This window comes from Artibeus jamaicensis, unplaced genomic scaffold (assembly GCF_021234435.1).
Source record: "Artibeus jamaicensis isolate MK-2021 breed Jamaican fruit bat unplaced genomic scaffold, CSHL_Jam_final contig_603, whole genome shotgun sequence".
NCBI lineage: Eukaryota > Metazoa > Chordata > Mammalia > Chiroptera > Phyllostomidae > Artibeus > Artibeus jamaicensis.
The window spans coordinates 1,628,897-1,654,243 of record NW_026521904.1 but is presented as its reverse complement, the minus strand read 5'-3'; the positions used below and the strand labels follow the sequence as shown (position 1 = coordinate 1,654,243).

The 25,347-nt window shown below is 44.4% G+C and overlaps 1 protein-coding gene and 2 long non-coding RNA genes across 11 annotated transcripts in view; 1 reads left to right on the top strand and 2 right to left on the bottom strand.

Moving 5' to 3' along the window:
• The window catches only part of LOC119056658 (uncharacterized), a 40,706-nt gene extending 33,069 nt beyond the window's left edge, over window positions 1–7,637 (bottom strand). For 2 of the 3 annotated variants that reach the window (XR_008392558.1, XR_005083920.2), the window contains exon 1: window positions 7,377–7,637. This is a non-coding gene — a long non-coding RNA (uncharacterized LOC119056658). Of the gene's footprint in view, window positions 1–7,299 lie in introns of all 3 variants that reach the window. The other variant, XR_005083919.2, reaches the window with a different exon arrangement.
• ZEB2 (zinc finger E-box binding homeobox 2) overlaps window positions 7,025–25,347 on the top strand; it is a 137,220-nt gene continuing 118,897 nt past the window's right edge. Inside the window, exons 1-2 of one of the 6 annotated variants that reach the window (XM_037155158.2) lie at window positions 7,025–7,047; window positions 14,200–14,341. In XM_037155158.2, coding sequence (XP_037011053.1) covers window positions 7,045–7,047; window positions 14,200–14,341 — 145 coding nt within the window. In that variant the 5' untranslated portion in view covers window positions 7,025–7,044. Of the gene's footprint in view, window positions 7,048–11,545; window positions 11,634–13,008; window positions 13,076–13,222; window positions 13,315–13,913; window positions 13,935–14,199; window positions 14,342–25,347 lie in introns of those variants that run through there. The other 5 variants (XM_037155159.2, XM_053670691.1, XM_037155160.2 and 2 more) reach the window with 5 other exon arrangements.
• LOC119056657 (uncharacterized) lies at window positions 10,452–13,122 on the bottom strand. 2 transcript variants are annotated; one of them, XR_005083918.2, is made up of 3 exons: window positions 13,034–13,122; window positions 11,461–11,613; window positions 10,452–11,357 (listed from the first exon to the last, which is right to left on the bottom strand). It is a non-coding gene; the product is annotated as an uncharacterized LOC119056657 (long non-coding RNA). The 2 variants fall into 2 exon arrangements; XR_005083917.2 differs by lacking the exon at window positions 13,034–13,122 and adding an exon at window positions 12,114–12,340.

Below are 25,347 nucleotides of genomic sequence, written 5' to 3'. Positions count from 1 at the left end.
TTCCTTTTTCTCTTTTTTCTTGGTGGGGGGACATACGTAAGGTGACACAGAAAAGAGGAATAAAACAGTTTGAGTTAAATGATGTAATGGAAACATATATGATAAAAAGGAGGTTGCGCAGCGTACGTGTCTCTGGTCCCTCCTGCTATGCTCCTCTATCCTCACTCTCCCCTCAAGCCATTACAAGTGTGCAGTAGATCAGTTTACATGCCCTTACAGCTTCCTGATGAATGGCAAATTCCATAAACAACAACAAATATTTACTACATAATAGGCACTATTCCAGGGGATTAAAAAAAAACACATTGCTTTTCTTTGTCAAATAAATTACCATTTTAGAGATCTTAATTGAAGCAATGATTAAAAACTTCCAAGTGATGGCTATGGTATCATAAAAAGCATTATTTTGCCCCCAATTCAGAGTTCAGTGTGATTCTAAATGAGTTTAGAATACAAGTTCTGCCCAGAAGGTATCCAGCCATGTAATATGAAAAATTTATTGAAGAAGATTAAAAGATACAAGACACATTGTACATAGGACAATGACACCTCAGTCTACTTGAAAGTAGGCATGTTGAGACCTCACACAGTTCACCCAATCATCATCGGCTGCCCTGTCCTATTTTGCTGAATCTCGTTGAAGGTCTGAAATCTCTTCCCTTTCACAGGTGATTTTAGGTTTGGTAAAAGCCAGAAGGTACCCAATCTGTGCTGTAGGAGGACTGAATCACCTGGGTGACTTGATGTCTCATCAAAAATCTCTGCACAAAACGTGATGCATGAATAAGCAGGCTGTTGGGATAAAGCTGCCAATCACTAGCTGCCCATAGCTGCAACCTTCTGAATCATCCAGATAATTGCCATGGAGGAATGTTCAAGCTTAACACAAAATTTGATGGACATTCGTTGCCCTACTCACTCAGTCATTTTGAATGTGATGGCCACACAGTACACAAGCTCAATCAATGGTGTCTACCACCCCCACTGACTGGTACAGTGAAGTCGTCACTGTTCACACATGCGCATTCCAGGTACTCTCCTTGGCTGCCAGGTTACATTGATGTCACACAAACCATTCTTGTTATATTAACAATGCTGGACTTTTTCTGGACAGACATTGTGTTTCACCTAACCCTGAACATTTTCTTTAATCACGCAAAAATCCTCCTCAACAGAAGCAGAAATTCAATAGAAATCATCCTTACTGAATAACTAAACAACCTATGATAAATATTTTTTCAGTATCCCCCCATAAATGCTAAGTGATAATAGATAATAATATAACTCAGGACCATGATGATTTCTCCAAACTAAAATTCCAAATACTTAGTAGATAGATCTATTAAACTTTGAAAAGATGGGGTTTTCATTTTCCTTCTCCTTTTAAAAGGCCAAGTATTTTCTGTCCATCTTGTCTAGAAGGATGCTAGCCATGTGCCAAGAACAATAGGTAAACCAGCTTCCCTCAACCCAGAAAAATTACCCCTTTGCCACAGGAGCCATACTTATGGTTCCACAATGGCCAAGGAAAAACCTAATAGGAACAGACTTTTTTGCATGTGTAGCAAAGTTAGTTCCAGAGAAACAAAAAGAAGCCTGGTTTGCACTGTAGCAGAACCGCTGGAACAATGTGCTCCCTGTGTCCACAGCCCAGTCCTCCCCTGACACTCTCCTTTCTGGGGCATAGGGTAGAAAAGTCACATACACAGTAGATTATGCCAAGGCCTGCTGACCCAACCCTACTCCCAAATTTGCAGGCAGGAGGGTGAAGCAATGTCTTTACTACATACATATTCTCACATTTCCTTTCCTAAGTCCAAGCTTCAGCATTCAAGTAGGGAGTGAGAAGATAGTGCAGGCAAACTTTGTAAGTGCTAGTCCATCCCTACTCCTCCAGCCCCGATTCCTTCAAGCCTCTGTAGTTTTTATAATATTTATTTTTAGAGAGACAGTCAGGGAGGGAGAAAAACATCAATGTATGAGAGAAACATAGATTGGTTAGCTCTTGCATGCCCCCAACTGGGGACCTGGCCCACAACCCAAGCATGTGTCCTGACTGGGAATCCAACCAGCAACCTTTTGGTTAGCAGGCCATCAGTCCATCGTCTGAGCCACACCAGTGTGGATCTTCTACACTTCTTGACCACGGTAAGCTGGCTACAAGTGCACTTCCTCCTATGCCAAATTCTGTACAGAGAATTAGGTGGGAAAATATTTTCCTAACCCTTATAAATGGAAGTGTGAAATATATAATCAAGTTGTAAAATACATTTATTCATCACAGGGATTAGTATCATGATGCTTAATATTATGAACACCCTACCTCTACTGCAAACTGAGGAATTCCATTATGACTTTTCCAACATTGTTGTCAGCATTAACTTTTGATATTAGGAAAACTAGTTAAATAACTCCTAATAAAATCATTCAATAATTAAATAAATAACAAGAGAATAACTAAAAATAATAAGCATCATTTAAATCACCTGTTACATCCACTCTGGTTTTCTATCATTTAACTTCAGATATTTTTAGGTTAATTCATGGAAAGGGATTCCTATTTATTGATATGCCTACCTAGTACTAGACATCTTACATATACTGTTGTATCTTTTCACCACAACCAGCTTAAATCTAAAAATCCTTTTGCTCAGCCCTGACCAGTGTAGCTCAGTTAGTTGGATGTCCTCCTGCAAAGGGAAAGGTCACCAGTTGGGTTCCGGGTCAAGGCTCATGCCTTAGGTTGCTTTTCATAGGAGAGGCAACTGATAGATGTTTCCCTCTCACACTGATGTTTCTCTCCCTCTCTTCCTCCCTCCTGTCTCCTCTCTCTAAATAAATAAATAAATACTCTCTTGCTCATTTTTAAATTCAGGTGCACAAGGGTTTCATATTTTGTCTTCAATACACAATTAGTACTCATAAAACAGGGATTCAAATCCAGTTCGTCTAATACCAAAACCTTTATCTTTGCCACCATAGTTTGCTGTCATGGAGAAGAAGGTATAGAAGCTAGTTTCAAGTACACCAATGTCCTGTTCCCAGTCAACCACTGATCAAAGAAACTGTACAAAAAATAAAAACTAGTATCGGGCACGCCCATAGCATGATCTTGCCTTCATCACTGACTTGTCCTGTGCTTGGGCCCAACACGGGGCTGGGGAAAATTAGCAGGGACCTGCCTATGGAGCTTTTTCCTAGCGGAGGGTCCTGGAGAGAAAACTGGACTAGGAAACACACTCTATCTGGGAAGCCAGAGGCAAAAAAGCCAGAGAAAGCATTCAACCTGAGCCAATATCATAACTAAAAAATGAGCCTACGTGGTAGGTCCAAAAGGCAAACTAAGCCACGCATGGAAAAACGAGGACTACCTAAATCATCCAAGACAGCTGGGTATAGGCTGCCATGAAGTGTGCAGAGTGGGTGGGCACAAGGGCTTCAGAAGGCTGTGTGTGAAAGGGGAGAGGATGTCGGGTGTCCTATGTACATGGTATTAGCCGTGAAAGTGGACCCGGCACATGAAAGGCCACAGAAGAATCAGCCACTTGAATAGTTATTGATTCTCTCTAGGCCACAGCTAAAACTATCGGGCCTAGAGAAGCAGGGTTTTGTTTCATCTTTTTTCTTAGCTATTATTACGTTGTAGTTGTGAGTATTATGGAAGGGATCATTTTTGACAGTGAAGTTTGTATATTTACGTACCTGAAACAACTCTGAAAAAAATCTCAGTGCAAAATTAAGACTGAGTAGAGTACAAAGTTTAAAATTGGAACCCTTTAACAAAATAAGGACTATCAAAGAAGACCATAAGTTAGCATGAAGTTATTCCCAGGTCTCTAGACAATCTGTACCACAGGTGGCAAACACAAGGCCTGTGGCCGAACCCTGCCCTCCACCGTGTTTTATCTGGCCCAGCGCCTTGCTTCTACGCAGCAGCAGCACCAAGCTCCTTGCCCCTAGTTGAGGAGTAGTCACAATCATACAGTCCTAAAGTCACATTTGGCCCTTTGAAGGCAACCGCGTGCCTGTTGTGGCCCCCGGTGAAAATGAGTTTGATACCCCTGCTGTAGGTGCAAACAATTTTCTGATCTCCTGTCCCTTCAAAAAGGTACAGGTCACTTCATGCCCATAGCTGTCCAAATGGCTGTTTGGATAGGTTTGACCACCAAGGAGCACGGAATGGAGCCTTTGAGAAAGAAAACAAGTAAGGTTGTCAGGATTTTGAGGAGTCTTAAGAAAAACAACAGAAATCCATCTGTATTAAGATTGAATATCTCAATAGTTTTTTTTCTTAGCATTTGCATTGAAGCTTTTGCATCCCTCCCCCCCAAAATCTGGATTTGTAGATGTTTAAGAGACTCCAAATTTTCATTTTCCATTTAATAAATTGATTTTCTTCCCCACTATAGATACTTGGAATTAGCTCAGACCTCAGGATAACAACAATTCCAAAGGGGAATGCTCAGTTCATTATGAATGGTTTAACAGCAAATAGTGCTTGGACAGCCAAATTCCTGGTCTCCAAATTTATAAATTTGCCTTTTTTCCCCCCTCACAAGTCTTACTCAAGACCACTTCTGAGCTTTTGCACATTTAACCCTTACACTTAAAGACAGTGTGTTACCAAAGAGCCTGAGAAGCATTAAGTTCATACAATTGTACTAAGAGAAGTCTGATATTTATAACCAAACTATGACCATATTGAATATAATAAATTAACTGCTGAACTAAGTGAAGAAATAAATACTGTACTTATTTTCATGTCTGTGTCTATGCATCCTTCAAACAGGTCTAAAGAATCATAAACCAGCTATAAAGCCTGTGATGCTTTTTATTTTATTTCTTCACCTAATGATGCAGCACTCATTTCTCAATAGAAAAATTATAAGTAATACTAGAAACTAAATAGTTGTTTTTAGCAGTCAAAAATAATTATACTGTCTTTAATTGATCTATATATTCCATGTTATTTTTTTCAAACTTTCATTATAATAATAAAGCTACACTACACTATGATGTGGTTTCACGTATTACTTCATTTAATTCTCTATAAAAACCCAAGGAATAGCTACTATTAGTATGCCAACATTGTGCATAAGGCAACAAACTCAGAGAAAACAGCCTGTGATCGCAAAGGTAGTAATCTGTAGGGCTAGTATTCAAAATAGATACTTTGGGCTTCAGCAGACACAGGGGTATAATAACATCAGGGATATGCTTGCTTAACAATTTTTAAATAACTAAATCAGTCCACACATCAATAAGCTAATTTTTTTTATTTTCTTAAGTATCAGGTCTGAAATATGTCTTCTTCCTCAGGTTTTTTTATGTTTGTTTGTTTTACTTGTTGACGTGTATAAATTGACATAACCAAAAAGTTCAGTGACCAAATTCCGGTAAGAAAATATGTTGCCTAATTCACGCACCTCTCTGTATTTAGAGGAGAGTGACTTGATTTTACAATAGGGTAAATAATAGAGAAAGAATAGGGTATTGTTTCTCTCAATTAATTGTAGTTCTGTCACATGTTTGCATATGATTTCTACATGGAAGCGGTTTACAAATTAAGTTTTATGGGTATGTAGAAAGAATAATTCAAATCAATAAACTTTTACAAGTGTTGAAGAGAAAGCTTACATTTAAATGTTACTTTGTTTCTTCGTCCTGAGAGAATGAACTTTTTTTCAAAAACAGTTAAAATCAAGCATTAGATATGCAAATATGTGTTCAGATCAGAGATACCAAAATTATTCAAATGATTAATTATTCATCATAAAATGCCAATTAATAATTATGAAGCATAAAAGGCATCTTTTAAATGCAACTTTATTTTTCTTGGCCTGAAAAGGGCTTCATATACATGTTCAACTGATTTCTAGTAAATTGTAAAAATTCAACAAAATAAACAAATTGTAAACAAGTGCAAACTCTGAATTTTAAGAAGAGGACAAATGTGCCCCAAATGAATGAAAGACAAACGAAAGACAAAACAAAAAATGTAGCCAAATTAATGACATAGGCAGCCTGTGCTCACTAACTTGCTAGGTAACGAGGCAACCTGGCCACAGGAACAGCGGAACACCTCAAGTTGTGTGTCTGCTTAGCGTGGACAGAATGCGTGACATGGTGTTTCGCTCTGAGTAGGCTGATCTCTGTTAGGGGTGGGGACGTGCTTTGGGAAATGTTTTACACTTCCAGACAGTCATTAAAGGAAAAAACACATTTTAAGTTCCTTTAAAGTAACTACTGTAATCTCTAAAGTCTGTTAAACACTGCTAAAATATCACTGTTAATGAGAAATTTTCTCACATTGCCTTGATTCTTAAAATTTTCTCTATTCGAAGTATTACTCATTTTTAGGAAGACTATTTTTTTAAAAGTCCGTTTGAGCTAATATGATAATTCAGAATAAAAAGCAATTATGATTACTGAGATACTGATTTATACATTTATTATTATTATTATTACTATTTTACTTTTCACTGACACCTGGTGAACTTGTTCTCTGATGACCCAGGGAGTTATTTTAGTCAGGGTGTCCCTGACCTCCTGCTGGTAGATTAATTACATATTTAACATTGTGTTTTCGAAACGAGATGATAAACGTGGACACATAAAGGAGGGAGAAGAAGAGAGCGAGGAAGAAGAGAGTCTGTTAAGAAACACGAGAGATTGCAAAAGGGAGAGATCAAATAGAAAGAAAAGAGAATGAAGGAAATGCAATTGGGAAAGAATTTAAAGAAAATCGGGACAAGGGGCAGGAAGGGCTGAGAGGGAAAGCCAGAGGGAGGTAGGGAAGAAAGGATTTTTGGTTTTCAATTCCCTGGCGAGGCCGCTGGCGTCCGCGCCCTACACGCCACAGCCTTCCAACTGGAGGCGAAAGCCACCTCCTCGGGCCTGCGTCGCATCCAACTCAGTCCAAGTTTTCTGGTGACTCCTACGGGGCCCCTTCCCGTCACCACCATTCCCCCCCACGACACCCCTCCTCCGTTTAGGGAGACTGACAGTCGCGTGGAGGAGGCTTTTCCAGGCACAGCCTTTCTCATGGTAATCAGCCCCCTGCATCACCTCCCCGGCGTGGCGCGGCCGCTCCCGCAACGAGCGCAGCGCGCGGACCCCGGGACCGGAAACGGGGCGGCGGGCGGGGAGCTGGCGAGGCGGCCGGGTCAGCTGACCGGGCGGCGGGGCGGGGGTCGCGGGGCTCCCGGGCGGGGACGGGGCCGGCGGGCGAGCGGGCGGGGGCGACCCCTTCCCCCCGCCGCCCCCACGCGCCCCCCCGCCCGCGCGGCGGGGCCTTACCCAGAGACCAAATGGAGGGACCGGAGCTGGGGGCGCGGGGGACTGAGCGCGCCGAGAATTGGGGGCCACAGGCAGACCTGTTTTGCGTCAATAAATTAAGACGCGTATGTGAGTCTCGAAGTTTGCTGGTTCCTGTCAGTGGAGGAGACGTTGGCTGGCAAAAGCACTGAAGCCGAGATTCAGCCTGAACTTGAAAAAATTAAAATCAAATCAAATCAAATTAAATTAAATGAACACTTCAGCTGGCCGCCCTGCCGGGGCCAGGTGACGTGCGAGATTCCACAGCCCGCGGGCCTCGCAGCAGGGATGTTAGGGACGGTCTGAGGTTGTCCGGTCCTGTTTTGATTTTGTTTGAAAGGGCTTCTCAGAGAGATGCTCCTGATCCCCCCCCCCCCCCCGCCCCATGCTAGGCTTAACTCCGAATGGATTGGATTGCGAGTTTGCACGTGAGAAAACCGTTTGGCTTGGCTTGGACCCCTGCCGCCCCCAACCCCCTCCACCACTCCCAATCCAGGGGACCCCTTATCACCCTTTGCTTGCAACTAAGAAGTTGCTCATCTCCTGCGTAACAACATAGGGTCAAAATAATTCCTCCAGATGAAAGATCAGTTCTGCTTCAAAACGAGAATAAATTCCTTTTTAAAAAATTTTCTCCACATTGTACAAAATAAACAGAATTTGCTTTAAAAAAAAATAGCCGTGGCCAAATTCTAGTTACTTCTACAGCCTGTGTGTTCAAGGGCAGAAACATTGTATCTTTTCGGGCATCTGGGCCCGGGAGCCGAGCTGGGGGCAAGGGTGAGTCGAGTAGCGGCTGTGAAAGTTTAGGAAATTGACAGACTGAGAGGTGAATGGGGGGACAGGCACCAGGTCCTGGCTAGAGGGAATAGGAAAACAAAAGTGCATCTTCTCATCCTGCCTGGGTGGAGGGAATCCTGAGGAGGCAGTTATTTTACTCAAAGAAATCCTAAAGAATTCTTTTTTTCTCCCTCCAATGTCGATTGCAATATTATTTCACATTTGCATATATCTGTTGTTTTAATCCCCTTGGTCTCTGCTAATCTCGGAACGGATTATTAATGGAAAAGAAAGACGAGGAAGAAGCTATTCATTTGCAGGACTTATTTTGCTCTGTAAGGAGAGGAAAGCTAGCAACCCCCCAGCCCTCTTTCGACTTTTCCCTGCGTCCGGCGCTCCTGCATCCCGCAGATTCCACTATCCCCATTGTCCCCACTGGCCTTCTGACTAAGGGAGTGTTCGGGACAAAAGTGTATTCCGGCTTTCTCCGATCCCACCGCCTCTGCGTTGGGGGGAATTCTGTAGGTCAAACAGGGAGGAAGGTGCCAGAGGCGTGCCAAGCAAGGGCGGGGGGAGGGGAGGGGAACCTGATGGAGTACCCACCCCTCGAGGGGATACTTCCTGCGCCATCATCCAAATACCCACCTTGATGGGAACCCCAGAGATTACTGTTTTACCCCTGGTTAAATACTTGCATGTTGGAACTCCCAGTGCTAAGTGTTGGGGCTGCCTGCTGCCACTTGAATAATTACTGAGCCCAGAGTAATCAAATGATTGGGTGTTTTTAGTGGAAATACTTGATTCTTTTTTTTGTAAGTCAGAGCCTAGGTAGCCTGACATTAATATACTGTACATAATAAAGACAAGTGATATGTTAGCCGTTCGATTGGATTCTCAGACCTGACGTTTTACTGTGGAGTGTGTGTGCCTGCGTGAGTCTCCAGTGGCTACCTGGGCTCCTGGGGTGGGGTGTGGTCCTGCCCTGAGCACGCCATGCCATGAGCTCCTGCTTCCCCCGGAACTGGAGAGGGAAAGCTGGAAAGCAAACTTCTAGAGAAAGCTGGATTCCAGTTCTTATTTTTAAAAAAGGGATGGGGTGGGAAGAGAAAGAAAAAAGATATTAATAATAGAGGCAAATCTCAGAACAGGGACTCGATAAGTCATACAAGTGTATATGGCATATATATACATATATGTAATATATATACATATAATTTTTAAATGTTAAACAAATTGAGTTTGTGCCTGACCCATGTTGGAAATCTTTCATTTCTTTTTTCTTATTAGTTTTTAGACTGATGAGCTTGACTGCTCCTCCTCTATAGGTGATTTATCTGTAATGGGGTGGGCAGAGGATTGATTTGCCCAGCTATTCTCATTGTAGTAAGTACTCAAGTTAGGAAAGTGGTGAGTCTGTAACCAACTGTGAGAACTGACTTTCTTGCATCCTAAAGTAAGAATTGGCTGTACTCATGCTGGTGGCTATTCCCCTCCTCCCCCAAAATAAACATACAAAATACAAAGACATGCACCTCTGGGAGTGTGGATGTGGCAACCCATGTGGTGGCTTTTTCCTCCTCTGAGTGCAATTGCCAAGTGACTCTTACATTCAAAGTCTTGCTTTAGGCACACATTCAAAGCACAGTTAGAGCAGTTTATCTTAATATAAGTAAAAGTCTAGTGTTGGTTCAGGGTATTATTTGTTTCAGATTTCATCAGACTGAAAACAGGGGGTGTAACATTTTAACAATATTAATATGTTACAAAAATGCAGGGAAATGGCATGAAGCTATTCTTTAGTCCTCTTGACACTTCTGCATTTACCTTTGCAAAGGAGCCCTAAGGTTGTGGGTCTGGACGTTTATTTGTGCTCTGAGGTTCGCAAGCACTTTCACTCTTAAAAAAAAAAAAAAAGCCTCACAATTCTTTAAGAAATTGAGCCTGAACCATTGGAGGCTAAGAGATTTCTTCCTTTTCCGATAAATGCCTGTGCTCAGCATCCTCAAATTTGGCTGTCTTTATTTACTTCTATATTAGTTCCAATTATGTGCAGTGTAAACCAGCTTTTTGATTAACAAAACAGCAGAGCATTGGTTAAGAACACTTAAACTTCAAAAAAAAAAATTCCCTTGGGAAGTGGGCTCTGAATTGGTTAATAATGTGCAGTACTTGCTAAATTGCTGACTTCCAGATGTGGAAAATATCTTTCTTGTTTAGGACCTATGTAACCTGATTGGATTACGACAGAAGCGTCACATTGGAAGCTTTTGAGTGATTATTTAATTAACCATACAGTAGAAAGCTGTATTCTCCAGGAAATCCCTTCCATATTTACATAACCAATCCCTTCAGAGCAAAGGTGGAGTCTTTTCTTTTTAATTTTACTTTAATTGCAATATCAAAAATATATATACTCCCAAACTTAGACCCCATGCTGTTTAATATCATGCTCTTCCTTCCCTGCTAAGTTCCTCTATGGCCTTTCTCCTTTTCCTCCTGCCTCACTCCACACACTCCCTCACTTTGTAGTAAGGTCTCCCTGAGATGTAGAGGGATTCAGACATGGTCAACTCAGCGCTCTCTGTTAATTTACTTAGAAACCCCATTTTAAAAATTCCAAACTACTTTTTTAGTTTGAGGATGTAATCCAGAAATTCATCACACACAACAACACACGCACCCTAAGATGCAGTTCCCAGGCAGCATCCCCCCCCCCCCCGCGTTCTGGCTTCTAAAAAGAAGAGAGAGAAAAAGGGCAGAGAATTTAGTTCCAGAAGCTGTGCTGAGAAATCCACACAACTTAATGTGCATCTCAAATCTGGTCATTAGAGATATCTGTATATGAAGAAGCAATCTGGGTTGAGGACCCGGGATCTTTCCCTTTAACTTTCGCCCCTTGGAGTTCTCCAGTTCTGTGAATGGTGTGCACCGTTTTCCGCCCAGTACGCTGTAGGATTTAGTGATGAGGATAATGATGCCAAAGGCTTGACTGGGGGAGGGGGGAGTAGGGTGGGGGGGGGCGTGGAGAAGGGAGGGAGGGAGGGAGGGAGGCGAGAGGGAGGGAGAGAGGAAGGGAGGGAGGTGGAATTTCATTTCTTCCACTAAAGCCTTTGCGGAGACTTCAAGGTATAATCTATCCCAGATCCTTTCCCAGAGAGAAACTTGGCGATCACGTTTTCACATGATGCTCACGCTCAGGGCGCTTCAATTATCCCTCCCCACAAAGATAGGTGGCGCGTGTTTCAGGGTCTCTCTCTCTCCTACAGAAAAGAAAAAGAAAAAAATGTCATTAGAAGAGGCGTAACACGTCAGTCCGTCCCCAGGTTGTGTTTCCTGGAGTGGCTAAAAGAGATCAGTTCTAACCTGCTCCGCAGGAATAACGGTCCTGCCTCCCGACACTCTTGGCGAGGTTTTTGTACAGTTTGCTCCGGAGGCTGTTTCTTCGCTTCCACCTTTTTTCTCCCCCACATTTCGCGGCTTCTTCATGCTTTTTCTTCTCACCATTTCTGGCCAAAACTACAAACAAGACTTCTCAGGTAGGTTTTTTTCCCCCCTTTTCTTTTTATTCCTTTTTGGTATGATTACCCCCCCCTTTTATTCTTTTTCTCTTTTCAAGTGAGAATGTGAGTCCGAAGTGGGAAGGAGTGTCTGTGGGTAGGAATTTCAGGTGGGTTTAGCTCCTTTATGGCAATCTTTTTCCAAGAGTGACTTCTTCGATTTCACTCCTGCTCACTCTCTTTCTCTGTCCCTCGATCTCTCTCTCTGCTTCCTTTTCTCCCTTTTTTTTTCCTCCCCCAAATAATTTGCCCTGTACCTGTCCATTCAGGTAACCCAAGGTGCCTTTTGCTACCCAATCTATGAAAAGTTTTCCTGAGAACTATATAATTGGAATAAAAACTCTCCAAGGGGAGGGATCCTGTTCTATTTTCGCATCTAGTTCCAATTCATTGTATTCAGCAATTACAACTTGGCAAATACCTGTTAATAATTACAAAACTTGATCGATACAAACCTACCCAATTCGGGGCAAGTCTTTCTCTTAGACATGGCAGTCCATCCTTCTCTCCCACCGGAGAAGGCTGTTTTCTAAGCAGAAAGTGTCTGTTTTTTGTCTGCTTAGCGAGTTTCATTTCTTTATTTCATTCTTTGTGTGTGTGTGTGTATGTGAAGTAACACCTCACTTCTGTGATGATAAATAAAGAAGTGAAAGTCCTCATGGAACTTGAGTCGTTTACTAAAGTTGGGGGGGGGTGCTGGGGGGTCACTACAGCTGGGATGAAAACTGCTGTCAGGATACCAGGGATTTAAATTAAGAATAACTTTTGAAATTGTATTTTAAATGGCATAGTAACATAGATGGATTTAACAGGAGCCACATACACACACTCATCCCATTCCATACTTTGGCACTAAAAAGTCAAGAGAGAGAGCAGGGGTTCCCAGGAACAGTGGTGAGCCCTGCTAACATGAATGTGTTTATATCTCCCACCTACATGTATATATTTTTTACATGCTCCCCCTATAATAAGGAAGGCACTATTACTAACTCCAGAGTTAAAAATAACAGGCAAAGATAAAGTTTACAGCATAAATGCCCTGTCTCTTCCTCACACACGTATGCTCATAAAACTAGCAGTTTACTTTATTAAACATGTATTTATATGCAATCGTGTGTAAGTCTCAGCAGGAACACAGACAGGCCAGCTGTTTCATCCCAGACACTTGTGTGACCATTTCTGTATTTCAGGATTTTTTCCCCAACAATTTCAAATTAATAGGAGAGCCAAGAAATGACAAAATGTGTCAAACTTCAATGAAAACTCTCCCCCTATGCCTATGTTAAATTCAAGGTGCTTTCTAAATAATTCACTTCCTCTTCTCTCTGCTCCCCTCACCCCCCACCCCTCTCAGCAAACGTGTGGAAACTGATACTCACTTTCCAGGTTTTCCGCAAAGCTTCCAGCACGGGAGACAATAGGTACGGGGCGTGGGGACTGAGTGTGCTCGGCAGAGAAAGGGTTAATGGCCCTGTGTTACAGTTTGCATCTGTTACATCTTTTATAGCCCCCTGTTTAAACTAATCCTCGAGGCACAGCATCTTCCCAACCTCCACGGAGTTTCGGGATTCTCCTTCTCTCCTGCCTGCCTCCGAGGTCCCCCTTCTCCAAGTTTTGACAGTTTCAGCTGAAAAAATGCAGCGCCTCTCTCGAATTTTAGGTACAAAAGTTTCGAAGCCAGAAAGGATATGATCATTTAGTAGAGCTTAAAAGTATTGCTGTAGCGGTTGGACTTTCTCTTTCCTTTCTTAAGGGGAAAAAAATTTTTTTTTCTGCTGGAACTATTTAAGGGAAGCGGTGTGGGGGACCATGTGTGTGAGTGAAGTGGGGGGAGGAATACTTAAGTAAATATTGTCAAAGTGGTGGAGGTGGTGGGGGGGGAGGGACAAGTGTCCAAAGAGGCTTATAATTATATTTTTTGCTCTGGCGTGAAACGGGAAATCTTAATTTGGGGGCGGGGGTGTGGGGAAGAAGAACCGGTGCCTCGATCAACTCCGAAAGGGGAGGGGAGGGGGCGCGGGGTGAGTGGGCTTCCTATAATGATTATTATCAATTTGCCCGAGTGTGCTTCCTCCGCGGGCTGTTTCTGGTTGTTTGTTTGTTTGTTTGTTTGTTTGTGTCCTCTGGGGAGCGGGGTGGGGGTGAGACAAGATAAGAGCGAAAGAAAGCGTCACCTCACCCCAAGTTCCCGAGCCTAGCTGAGGACTTTTCGGAGGAAAAGGTCCGCCTAGCCCTGAGTCAAGCCGCCTTACTGTACCGCCGTGTGCATTCCCTCATACGGTCAGGAGTTATGACTCATTTTGAAGATGTAATTCTTGTCTCTCTGATCCCCTCGCGGGTGCGACACACCAAACAGTAACAAACACAAAGCGCCTCGGGGCCAAGGCTGGGGTAGGGGGCGGGGAGGGGGCCGCCGAAGTTTCGCTTTGGCCTTGGGGGGCGCGGATGGGCGCTCGCGGGGCCCTGGCCCGGCTCCCCTGGGCGGCCCGCGCGCGTTTCAATGGGCGCGGGCGATGCCCACATTGTCGCTGTGTTTGGTTGCTAGATCGAGCCTGCGTGCTGCCGAAGCAGGGCGCCGAGTCCATGCGAACTGCCATCTGATCCGCTCTTATCAATGAAGCAGCCGATCATGGCGGATGGCCCCCGGTGCAAGAGGCGCAAACAAGCCAATCCCAGGAGGAAAAACGGTAAGAACCGGCCCGAACCAAACTTTTCCGGGCCGCTCCGCGGCTCGAGACCCGGGGAGAAGGGAGGGGAAAGGGAAAAGGGGCCGAGGCGGCGGCTCCCGGGGCTCGCGGGCGAGCCTCCCTCCGCGGCCGGCGCCCGAGCCCCGCGCGCGCGGTGCCCGGACCGGGGGGAGTTGGGGAAGTGCCGGCCAAAGTGAGCGCCGGGCGCCCGCGGGCTCCGAGCGCGGGGGTCCGGACGGGGCCCCGCTCCCCCGGCCCCGCCGCCCCCTAGCGCCCCCGCCGCCGCACTCCCTCCACCTCCGCCTCCCGCTCCGCTCGCTCCTGGCCCGCCGGGTCCGCGCGCGGCCGGGGCTGCGGGAGCGTCCGGCTCGGGCAGGGCGGGGGCCCGGGCGCCCGGCCGTGTGCGGAATCCCGGGGCGGGGGCGAGGGCTGGGGTGGCGGAGGGACGGCGAGGGACAGACTGGGGTCCAGGGGTTGTGCCTCCACGAGGCTGAAAGTTTCTTGCCGGAGTCGCCCGGCTCCCTCTCCGGACGCCAAGTAACGGTCCCGGGCAGCGGGGCCCGGTTGGGCGCGCCCGGACTCGGGGGTGGGAGGGACTCGGCCGGCCCCGCGCGGGGTCCGGCGGGGTCCGGGCGGGCTGGGGGGCGGGTGGCACTTCTCCAGCGGGCGCTGGCCCCTTGCCGGGGGCTGGCGGAGTCGAAGAGCGTAGGGACACTTTTCTGGGCAGTTTTTACGTGGTCAGGAGCCCGCTCTCCAGGCTGAGTCAGGAAGGAGGAAGAAGATGGGGGTGTGAGAGGGACACGCTGATGGGAGATGGGAGATGAAAGCGGTGACAGTCCCCTAAATCCACCTTGGAGAGAGGCAGAGAAGGAGGGGAGAGAGAGAGAGTAGGAGGGAGGGGGAGAGAGAGAGACCCCCTAGGTGTTACCCCCCAACAAAATCGTGGGAATAAAAGAGAAAAGTGATTGGCAAGAGCGCAGAAGGAACCTGGGGGAGGGGAGAGGGATGGGGACCAGAGAGGGTACCGGGGGAGCTGAGGAGGAAACTGAGTTTAAAAAGAAAAACCAGCCCCCAAAACACGCGAACCAGCGCCAGCTCAGCCTGGGAAATGAAAGTTCTCGCTCCCATTGCTGTCCACCGGATCACCCTGCCTGGGACTGCGGTCACTCTCTGGAGCAGGACCCGGGGACCAGGCGCCGGCCGGCCTCGGGCCTCCCGCAAGCCCAGCCGGCTCCTCGCAGGGACCGCTCGGGCCCACTTGAGCAACTTTCCTCTAGAGAAGACCATTGTGCGCGCCCCCAGCTTACCCCTGAGCTACGCGGCGCGGGGAGGGAGCGGCTGGGGGCGCAGTGTGGGGTGCTGGAGGGGAAAAAAACACAAAGACAGAGAATTTTGATTAGAGACAAATGAGGCTTCACCTTGTCTCTCTGTTCCTCTCTCTCTCCCTCCCTCTCTCTCTCTCTCTCTCTAGGTTTTGTGTGTGTGTGTGTGTGTGTGTGTGTGTGTGTGTGTGTGTGTGTCATTTGCTTGTTGTGGTGGAGGTGTTGAGCCATATGGGGGAGTGATAGAGGAATTTAGTCAGAAACTCTTCGTTACGTTATCCTGCCTTTTCCCTTTGTGCTGCCTTTGATCTATTTGCTTGGCTTAGTGTTACAAAAAACAAGTACAATAATATATTCCGCGCTGCTTCCCCAAGATCCAGTTCAGGCTGCGTCTTTTTAAGTCTCTCTCTCTCTCTCTCTCTCTCCCTCCACCCCCTCTCTCTCAATTTAATTTTTTCTTCACTCAAGTGTCTGGCATTATTTAAGCTGGTCCTTAAACAGGAGCCCTCCCCTTACCCATCACCGGGTAATTTAGTAGACACTAAAATTACACCTAGTGTCCCCTCTTCTCTCTTGTGTTTCCTCTGGACCTTTTATTAAATGTTGGTTATTGATTTTCTAAAATCAATGTCTGTTGTGAGCCCCCCCCCACAAGTATCTAAAGCACGTTGCTGATCAACTGGATAACAAAAGCTTTGTGTCAAGGAGGCTTATTTCTCCTTATGTTAAACAGTCATTTTTTTTTCCGAGAAATGAGAATGAGATTTAAAGCAAGTTTCCCCAAAGTGTTTGTTGTTGTTGTTGTTTTTGCAAAAGAGACTATTTAAAATGTTTGTTTGTTCTTGCTCTCTTCCTTCCACCCCCTTCGGGATGTTGCCACCATTGACCAGCCTGGCCCCAGCAGTGAGGTCAGGCCAGAGCCCAGGTCTGGGGAAATTCAGGGCTCCAGGCTTCCTGGGAACCTTTCAAGAGGAGGGGGTGTCTCTCAGAGAGGGAGGCCTGCTGGGGACGTCACAGGTGGAGGGGAGTACCAGGCAAGCGGCTCACCCATGGATTATGCAGCCGTTTCCCCTGTGTCCAGCCACTAACCTGGGGGAAACCTCAACGCTCCGAAAGAGAAAGTTGAATTGCACATTTCAAGGCATTTAGCCCAGCCTCTGCACACTTACCAGCAGGCCTGTCCATCTCTTAACAGCTTCTCAAAGTTTGACTATTATCTGCCTCTTTTTCCAAATAATCTTCAGCAAAACATGCTGTGAATTGGTTACTTGTCAGTGTTTTTATTTGGATTTAATCTGACTGAGCAATGTCCTGGTTTTGAAAAGCAGGTAGAAGAGTTTTCCCCCCTTTTTTTCCATTTTCTTTCTCATCAAGCATGTATCCAATGCCTTTCCCTTTGGGAATTGCCTGGATTTATCTGAACTGAGTGGATTTTTCTTCTTTCCTGGATTCATGGAAAAGATGTCACTTTTGAGCTTGTGTCTTTGCTGATAACACTAAATATGATGATGCTTATCAAAATCATATAGAAATTCCTGGAAAGAAATAATGGCAATACTAATCGTAGAAGCAGAAGCTGCAAGGAAAAAAGAGGGAAAAAAGATGGTCATCCAGGAAACCAAAATGGCACTTTATATAATTTTAATGAAGTCAACAGTGTATATATAGACTAAGGTGTCAAGGAGATGAAACGTGTAAAGCTGTGTGTGTATGCACACACACGCAAAAAGCAGGTCAAGAACCGTGGGTTAGAACTCGAGGTTTTATACAATTATTAAAAAGCAAAGTGGAAAGAGGCAGTTCGAGGAAAACAAATGTACAAAGACAGAAACAGGAATCTAAAATCCAGCCTTAGAGATTCTCAAGCTACAAGGATGCCTGGCAGAGACAGTACCAGGGCCAAGTTAATCCATAGCAGACGGTCTCCTTTACCCCACATAGAAAGGATGAAATCTCTTCCCAGAAAATAAGATGTGCAGGAGGAAAGGGGGAGAGGGGTGAGGGGGGAAGGAGGCAAAAAGCAAGTCCTCACAGACAAGAATGTGTGTCCGTTTCAAGAAAGTTCAGTCAGATGATCTTCAGTCGCCTGACTCACTTTGTAACACTTTCACTGAAGCTGGAGAGGAGGGGAAAACCCACCCCCCTTTCTATTCGCCTGATATACCCCACTATCTCCACACAGCCTTGGAGTCAGAAATGAGCTCTAGGAGCTCCAGATGCCCCGGTGCCGCCGCCACTGGCACAGCCCAGCTGTAACTTGCAAAGTTTGTTGCTTTAGCCCCTGAAGCGGGCATGGGCTCCTGGGGATGCCTCGGCTTCCCTCCTACCTCCTGCGGAGCCCGGGCAGACCCGCCTGCCTCCCCAGCCCCACCACCTTCCAGCACCAGACTCTGAAATTTGCACGTACCCCTGCACGTTGTAACAAAATCAAATCCAGAAACTGCTTGTTTCCGAAAAGAGAATGAAGTTGTCTTTCACATGAGAACTGAATTCAGAGTGGAGGGAACAGGGGGATGGAAGAAAGAAAAGTTAGATTCGATTGTTCTTCAAAGTTTCAGCTAAAGGTTTGGGGATCGTGTGAGGAGTGGGGGAGATTTTTACAAACGCCTTTGGTCTCTGGTCTTCAGTGATAAAGAAAGCGGTAAAGTTGGATGTTTTGAGGGCTCTGGATTTCAGAGGAGGAACAATCGGTGAGCAGAAATGAATATCCGTGTTTAAGAGAAGTCCTCACTTTTTACCACTTCCTTGAAGGGAGTGGAGGAGCTGGTGGTGATGCTTGGCAGAGGCCATGCAGGACACTGGGGTGGCTCCCGTCTCAGAGATGCTTAATTGAAAAGGGAAAGAAATGCATTCAAACCCTTCAACAGGATGTGGCTCCCTCCTCTCTGGGACCTGAAGCTGGGATGGGGCAGCCTCCACTTCAAAGCCCCTCAGTGCGCACTGAGGCAGGGAAGTTTCCTTCGGATTATGGTCAGTTCAGACTTGGTTATCTTTGCAAGTGTGAAAGTCTTTTGCTACTAGCTTTCTTCCCGAAGTTGATGACCTTAATAGGAAGCCCGTGTTGCTGGCACTGAAAGCTTTCAGAGGCAGTTTGTGTGGCAGGTACCAACCAGTTGTAAGGACGCTCCAAAGATACCCATCTCCACCCTTTTCTTTCTGTGAAGATCTTCTGCAAGTTTTGTCACGCTGCACACACACGAGGCTGGGGGCTATGTATATAGACTGACTATCTGTTTTATTCTGGTTTGGGAAAACCAAGTCAATTGGGAAAGAAGCCGGCCTTCCTTCCTCGCAGAGCTGCTGGGCATCATGGCCTGACGCTCCACCAGGGGTAAGGGTTAGCTAAGGATTTGAAACTTTACATTGTTTCTGTGTTGCCAAATAAAAATAAATTCACATCTTTCAGCTTTTATTTTCAAATATGAATAAAGCCAAGATTAAAAGTTCCCCACTAAGCTGCTCTGTCATATGTTTCAGATGCTTCCTTCCTTGCTGGCCTAATTAGCTCGAAGTAAAGAAAATTCCAAGAGGTTATCAAAGACCCTAATACTGCATTAAGAATATTTCCTGGGAAAAAAAAATGTGTGTGCCCTGAAGGTAGGAAAGCAGGGTGTTGCTAGCTCTCTAGCAGAGCCGCGTTTATTCCAAGATGTGGGGGATTCTTTTCCCTACAACAGTTTTTGTCATCTGCATTCTTCCAAGGCTTTTAAGGTGCATTTTCTTCTGTGTGAAAGGGAACTCTTTGTCCTTTTCCTCTCCAGCACCCTGGCTTCCCAAGGTAGACACTATTTTGTGCCTGTCACAGAGAGAGGGAGTGCAGGTTTGCAATGCTCACAGACAATTGATTGTCTGCCCTAATGTGTTTCATTTACATGTTTATAACGTCAATGGTGCTGGGGTGTCCACTGTACCATTCATTCCCGCATTCCCACAAGGGGGCAATTGTCTGAATGGCCAAGTCAGACACCTTTTTGATTGCTCTTTGGTTGTCTTTTTAGAGCAAAGAGATAAAGGAGGAAAATCTGTGATGCAGAAACACTAGTTGAAAATATACAGAATTAAATGTCACCACAAAAGCAGATGTTAACATAGCCCCAATATGCTTTTTAGCCAAGATGTGAAGGTTGAAAAAAATAATGCAGAGCAGAGGGAAGGATGATTTAAAACCAATAAATACAGCCCTACCCCCCCTTTCTTTTCTTTCTTTAGCAATCAGAAGATGAAATGTGATTTTCTTTTTCATTTCTAAACCTTGAAACATCTAGGCACCTCCTCATTATTTGTGTGTTTGCTGTGATTTGTGAATTTGGTATATATTTACGTAGCTCTGTTTATGCCAATAGCATCAGCTTACCACTTGGAAAATCTATTGAATGACTATTTGGGCTGTGGGGAGTGTAAACTTTTAAAAAGTAAGAGCCAAGTATTTCTTCATCAAGCGTTTTTTTTTCCCTTAAGGAAAGCAATAATACCCAGTAGACTCTGTGGAAGTCTCTGCCTTAGTAGCCATGTGCCAAATACTTTTATCCTGGGTGACAGTTGTGTCAGAGTGAAAGCTGTCAGGCAAAGTGTAACTAGTAGTTACAAAGTAAATAAAGAATTGTGTTTGAAGGTGTTCTGTCCTGTTCTTACACTTTGTGTGTGTTGTCTTGTGTTTCCTCTGAGGGAGGCGAGGAGAAAAGGCAGCCATGCCTGTGTTTTTTTGGCTTTTCTCTCCAATCCGTTCTCCCTGCCATATTATGTTTTATGTAATGCACATGAACACACCTGCTTTAAAAAAAAAAGGTTTCACAGTTCAGATGGTGCCTCGCTGGTTCATTTAGGGAGTACACTTATTAGAAGTTGGTCTGATTTCGCGTGTGGTCCATAAAGAGAGAAAATACTAACTCTTCTGTCATCTGGTGGGAGGTAAACAGGGGGTGATGGTGATGGTGTAAAACTTTTATAATTTTGTAGTACATTAGGAAGAAAAAAAAATCGTCAGTCTGTGAAAAGATTTTTGCCTCTGCGAGAAGACACACACAGTAGCTGCACCGTTAGCTGAACCCCTGACACGGCGGTCTTTTGAATGCCTTAGGTATGATTTCACTTTCGCTCACATCAATGCTGACCTGAATGCCTTTCATATCTGATCCGCTGTGTCTCTCCCAGTAAACATCCCCTGAGGGGAGAACAAAGAAAGGAGCTCTTCTTCTTCTTAATCACAATTCAGCCCTTTCACCGCCGGCAGGCTCCATTTGCATTCTGCCACAGAAAGCCAAGATGAAAAGAGAGAGAGAGAGAGAGAGGGAGAGAGAGAGGGGGGGAAAGAGTGGAGAAGGGAGGCCTAGGGTAGTGGCTGAGTAAAATAACTTAGGTGTTTGTGGCTGTTTGGAGGGCTTTCCCTAGTTACCAGCCTTATATAGTTGATGCTCAACCAGGCCCGGTTCCTCCTGACAGGCATATAGTGTTACAAGATGGCATGTCTGTACTATTCATGGCCACCCGCTCAACACTTGAGGTAAAAAGTGTCAGGGAGGGATCAGATTCTCCCCCAGAAGCCTGTTAGGCTTGGGGTTAGGTGTGTGGGCTTCCTATTCTTGAGTGCTGCCTACTGTTTGGCTTTAGTCTGATTGTTTACCATCAGACAGGGGAGGTGAGGGCACGATGGGCGTGGGAGGGGGCTTGTAAGCTGGAGACCGCTCAGGAACAGAGGAGGGATAAAGTCTCCGGTGGCCCTGGTCTGGTTCAGTGATGGGTGTCTGGCCCAGAGAGAAAGGGAGAAGTGCCCGAACATACTGATAAATCTTCAGGAAAACTGGAAAAGACTTTCCCATTTTTTCCCCTGACTTTTTATGATAATTCATATTTTCAAATGAAAGGGGAAAAAAGCCAAGAAAGAAACTCTCAAATGAGCCAAAAAGGAAAAAAAAAATTCTCCGAAGAGAATTTTAGGGGGAAAAGTTGTTCTATTTTAAAAAGCTTTGAGGGCTGTAAAGTGCCACGTTTTTCACACCTTCTCCATACTTTTTTTTCAGATTTTTTTAGTATGTTTAACATTTGTGAGATGACAGCCTTTTTGTATCTCAAACTGGATGCTGCAAGATTTATAGGAAGGGGTTGGTGGTATTCACGTTCTATTGAGAGAGAAGGTTTATGCCTAAAGGGCTCCTTCTTCCTGGGAACTGTTTAAACCCTCGCAGGCGGACCTGTCAGGCTTTAGTGTGTTATTTGCTTCCATTTTCAACATGCAAAAGTAACATGCAGTTAATGGTATTGCACTGAGACCACAGCAAGAGCAGGAACCTCTCGTGATAACTTTTCAGCTACATTATCTTGCTCCTAAACTGTCTTGTCTTTTTTTCTCTCTCTTTCTGAAACCACTTTGAAGATACCAACAGTTTTTCTTCAACAATTAGATTAAGCATGCAATACACACACACACACACGCACACACAACTTTAGAAGGGCAGTCACTTCAAACAGCAGACTGAAGAATTGGAAATGTGGCTTTTCGGGTAACTATTGTGACAGATTTCACTTATAGGAGCAAAACTAGTGGAGATATTAGAAGTTGTATAGAGCATGTGATACAGATTCCTGATTTTTTTTCCCCAGAAGATTTACAGAATTTACAAAAAGAGATTATCCTTACACCTTCCACCCCTCCTATCCACCCCCATGACCCAAGCAATGAAGGATTTAGGCAGATTTACTTCAGTAAACACCTTTGGACACTTTGAGGGGAAAGTGGGAGTCTGTTTGCAAAAGAAGGCTTTTGTTAAGTGAGGTACTGGGGATAATGCTTTACCAGGCAGCTGTGATATTAACCTACCCAGCAATGCGGGAACACTCTTTAACTCTTTGAGTGCCTGGCCCTTTGCGCTCAGCAGATAAAATCCTAGCTCTCCAAAGACACTTCGAATTCTGGCTCTAACAGTTTATTATTCAGACGAGTCTTGTAGACATGAAAACTGTTCAAGCTTTTAAAACAATGTGGTTTAATTAGATGAAGTGGACTTACATTGCTCATAAGCCCTCCAAATGGTGGTTTATAATTGGCAAGGAAAAAAAAAAAAAAGAAAGGAATCAGGCAGCACATTAAAAATTCCAGGAAATATCTTTAGAAAAGCTATTTTCATTTCCAGCTTTTAAAATATTAGCCTATGGTAGCTAGAGAGAATGAAGCAGCTGGGGCCTCTCTCTTTCCTGTAAAAGACACCAGAAGTTTGTGATGAAGGGGCTTCAACTCGCAAAGCTGCAAGAGGCCCATTCGGACAGAGACATTATCGCAGCAGGCACATCTTGTCAAGGGGGAAGTGTTGCCTATCTTTCGGAGCATGGGAAGTCATGTGAACCTCAGAATCAGGGCCTCAGGCCGGCTCTTACCAACTCGAGACTTTTCAAAGCAAGCAGAGAGACATTTACAAGAGGAAGGAGTTAATTTTTTTTTTTTGCTGGGCACCAGAATAACGTTACAGGTGTTGCAATTGGGCTTAAATAAGATTGCCTTATTTAGTTTCGAAAAAGAGTGTAGGTGTCAACGTTGGAGCAGCCACAGATGTGTGAGAAAGTAAAGGGTATGAGACATGACAGAATTAAAGGTGTTTGCTATGTTGTTACACCGTGTGTCAGGCGGCAAGCTCCCTTTGTCACAGCCTCCTGGTGATTTGACAGCGCAGATCTACTTCCCTTCTAGGTGAAACAGCATTTTTTAACCAGAGTTATAAATATGGCACATCCTTCGCGTCGCACCCTGCCTCCCAGACCCACGAGTCCTATTTGAAAGCATCTTGCCCTGAGACACAATGAACAAACGCAGCACACAGGGGCTGTGTGTGCGGGGGCCGGGCAACGCCAGCATCACAGTAGCTGGCATTGACTGTTGTTTGGCAAGAAGGTCCTCTGCCAAATCATCCAATAATTAAGTTTTATGTTATTTGTATGAACGACCAAGCATGCAGTATTCCTTTTCAAATCAAAGGGAGGCTTAAAATTACTTTTTGAACACTTTCAGACCATGGTCAGGTCACAGTTTGGGGCCTGAATTAAAATGATCTCATTCATGATCTAATTGAGGTTGGCAAAACCTTAGCAGTAGCAGGAGTACATAAATATAAATCAAAGACCAAAATTTAGCAAATCATATCATTTGCTAGAAATCTGCTCATGAATTATTCTCCGATTGCCAACCCCGAAGTTAAACTTTGTCTCCCCTCAGCAACAGTAACTGCGCATATTTTTTCAAGCTCCTGAGAAGAGAAAAAGAGAAGGAAGATGATCAATTTCTCATCAGATACTGTGTGTTTGTGACCCAAGAAACTACAATAGCTGATACAGCCATGTACATAACAGTGGATGCTGCAGTCTGGGTTCGGAATTAATACCGGCTTCTGAAAACCAGACTTTGGGAGAGCAAGCAGCTGGGACACATAAAGGATAGAAGGGAAGCAAACATTTTAAGAAGGAGCTGATTGAACTTTGCTTTCATTTTTCAATTGAATGTAATCATCATCATGATCCATGATATTTTTTTTTACAGATTTAGTTCGATTACCAAGCTGAGGGGTATTTGAAATAGTTGTTAGAATTAAAAGACAATACAGAAATGTTAGTGTACATATTTAAGTTACCTTTCTTTTTTAAAGAAATTACTATAAAATTAAGACTGTAGATCCTGTAGGATGCAGGATTAGATGTTATGTTCTATTGCATGCAATTTATTTTGAGTTCTTCATTTTTCTTCATTGCTGTGTAATTTCCACTTAAACCCACAAAGCCTCCACTTTAAACTGGAGGAGACCTAATTCTGAACTTGAATGTTTCGAACTGAAAATTGTAAATCCCACTTAAATTAAGGTAATTCTTTCAAGCAAAAGAGTAAGTACAGAACTGGTCAGTTTAGTTAACTTACTTTATCACGAGGTCAAGTGCATGAAGGTGTATTTTTGAATGACCATGAAATGGTGGAAACATTTTTAAATTTTCTCAGGTACTAGAGGTAAATGACTGCATTATTTTGGGAACAGGTAGTTGCCATCCATGATTTCCCATGATGAAAAGGCAAAACGTGTTCTACATAAAAATGTGTAATGAACTCCTCTAACAGTTACTTTGCTGCAATGACAATACAGTGACCTTTCTCCTTTATACACGGTTTCATATTTCTTTTCCCAATCAACTCTAGGAAAGAAAGGTACTCCTGACAAGGTGATAGACACTCCCTCCAAAATAAATAATCAATAATAGATCATCAATTTAATAGAATCATGCTATTGATGACCTGAGATGTGTTCTCTCTCAAACGGATGATTAAATTTCAAAGATCCAGGGCCCAAGTGATCTATAAATGTGGTAGAGAGCTTTCACTGGTTCCTAGTTCCGATTGTATTTATATTGTCTTAGATATCTGGGTTAACTGTAATCAAGGAAACTCTGCAATGTGCTTATTCTTGGAAGTACCTAAGTTTCTATTTTAGACACAAAGCACATCGCTGGGAGTGTTTCACATCATGAGATTTCTCAGTTTTAAGAAGTGAGGTTTACATATAAACTGTGTTTTCATAATAAATAGACCCATTAAGAAGGAAAAAATCTCTAAGCACAACGGTTGTCCTCTAAAGATTTTCCATCACCCTTTGCTCTGCTGGTGGGAATTTGAGCACTAACTACAGGCCCTGGGCCCACCTACACAGGTGCCCCCTA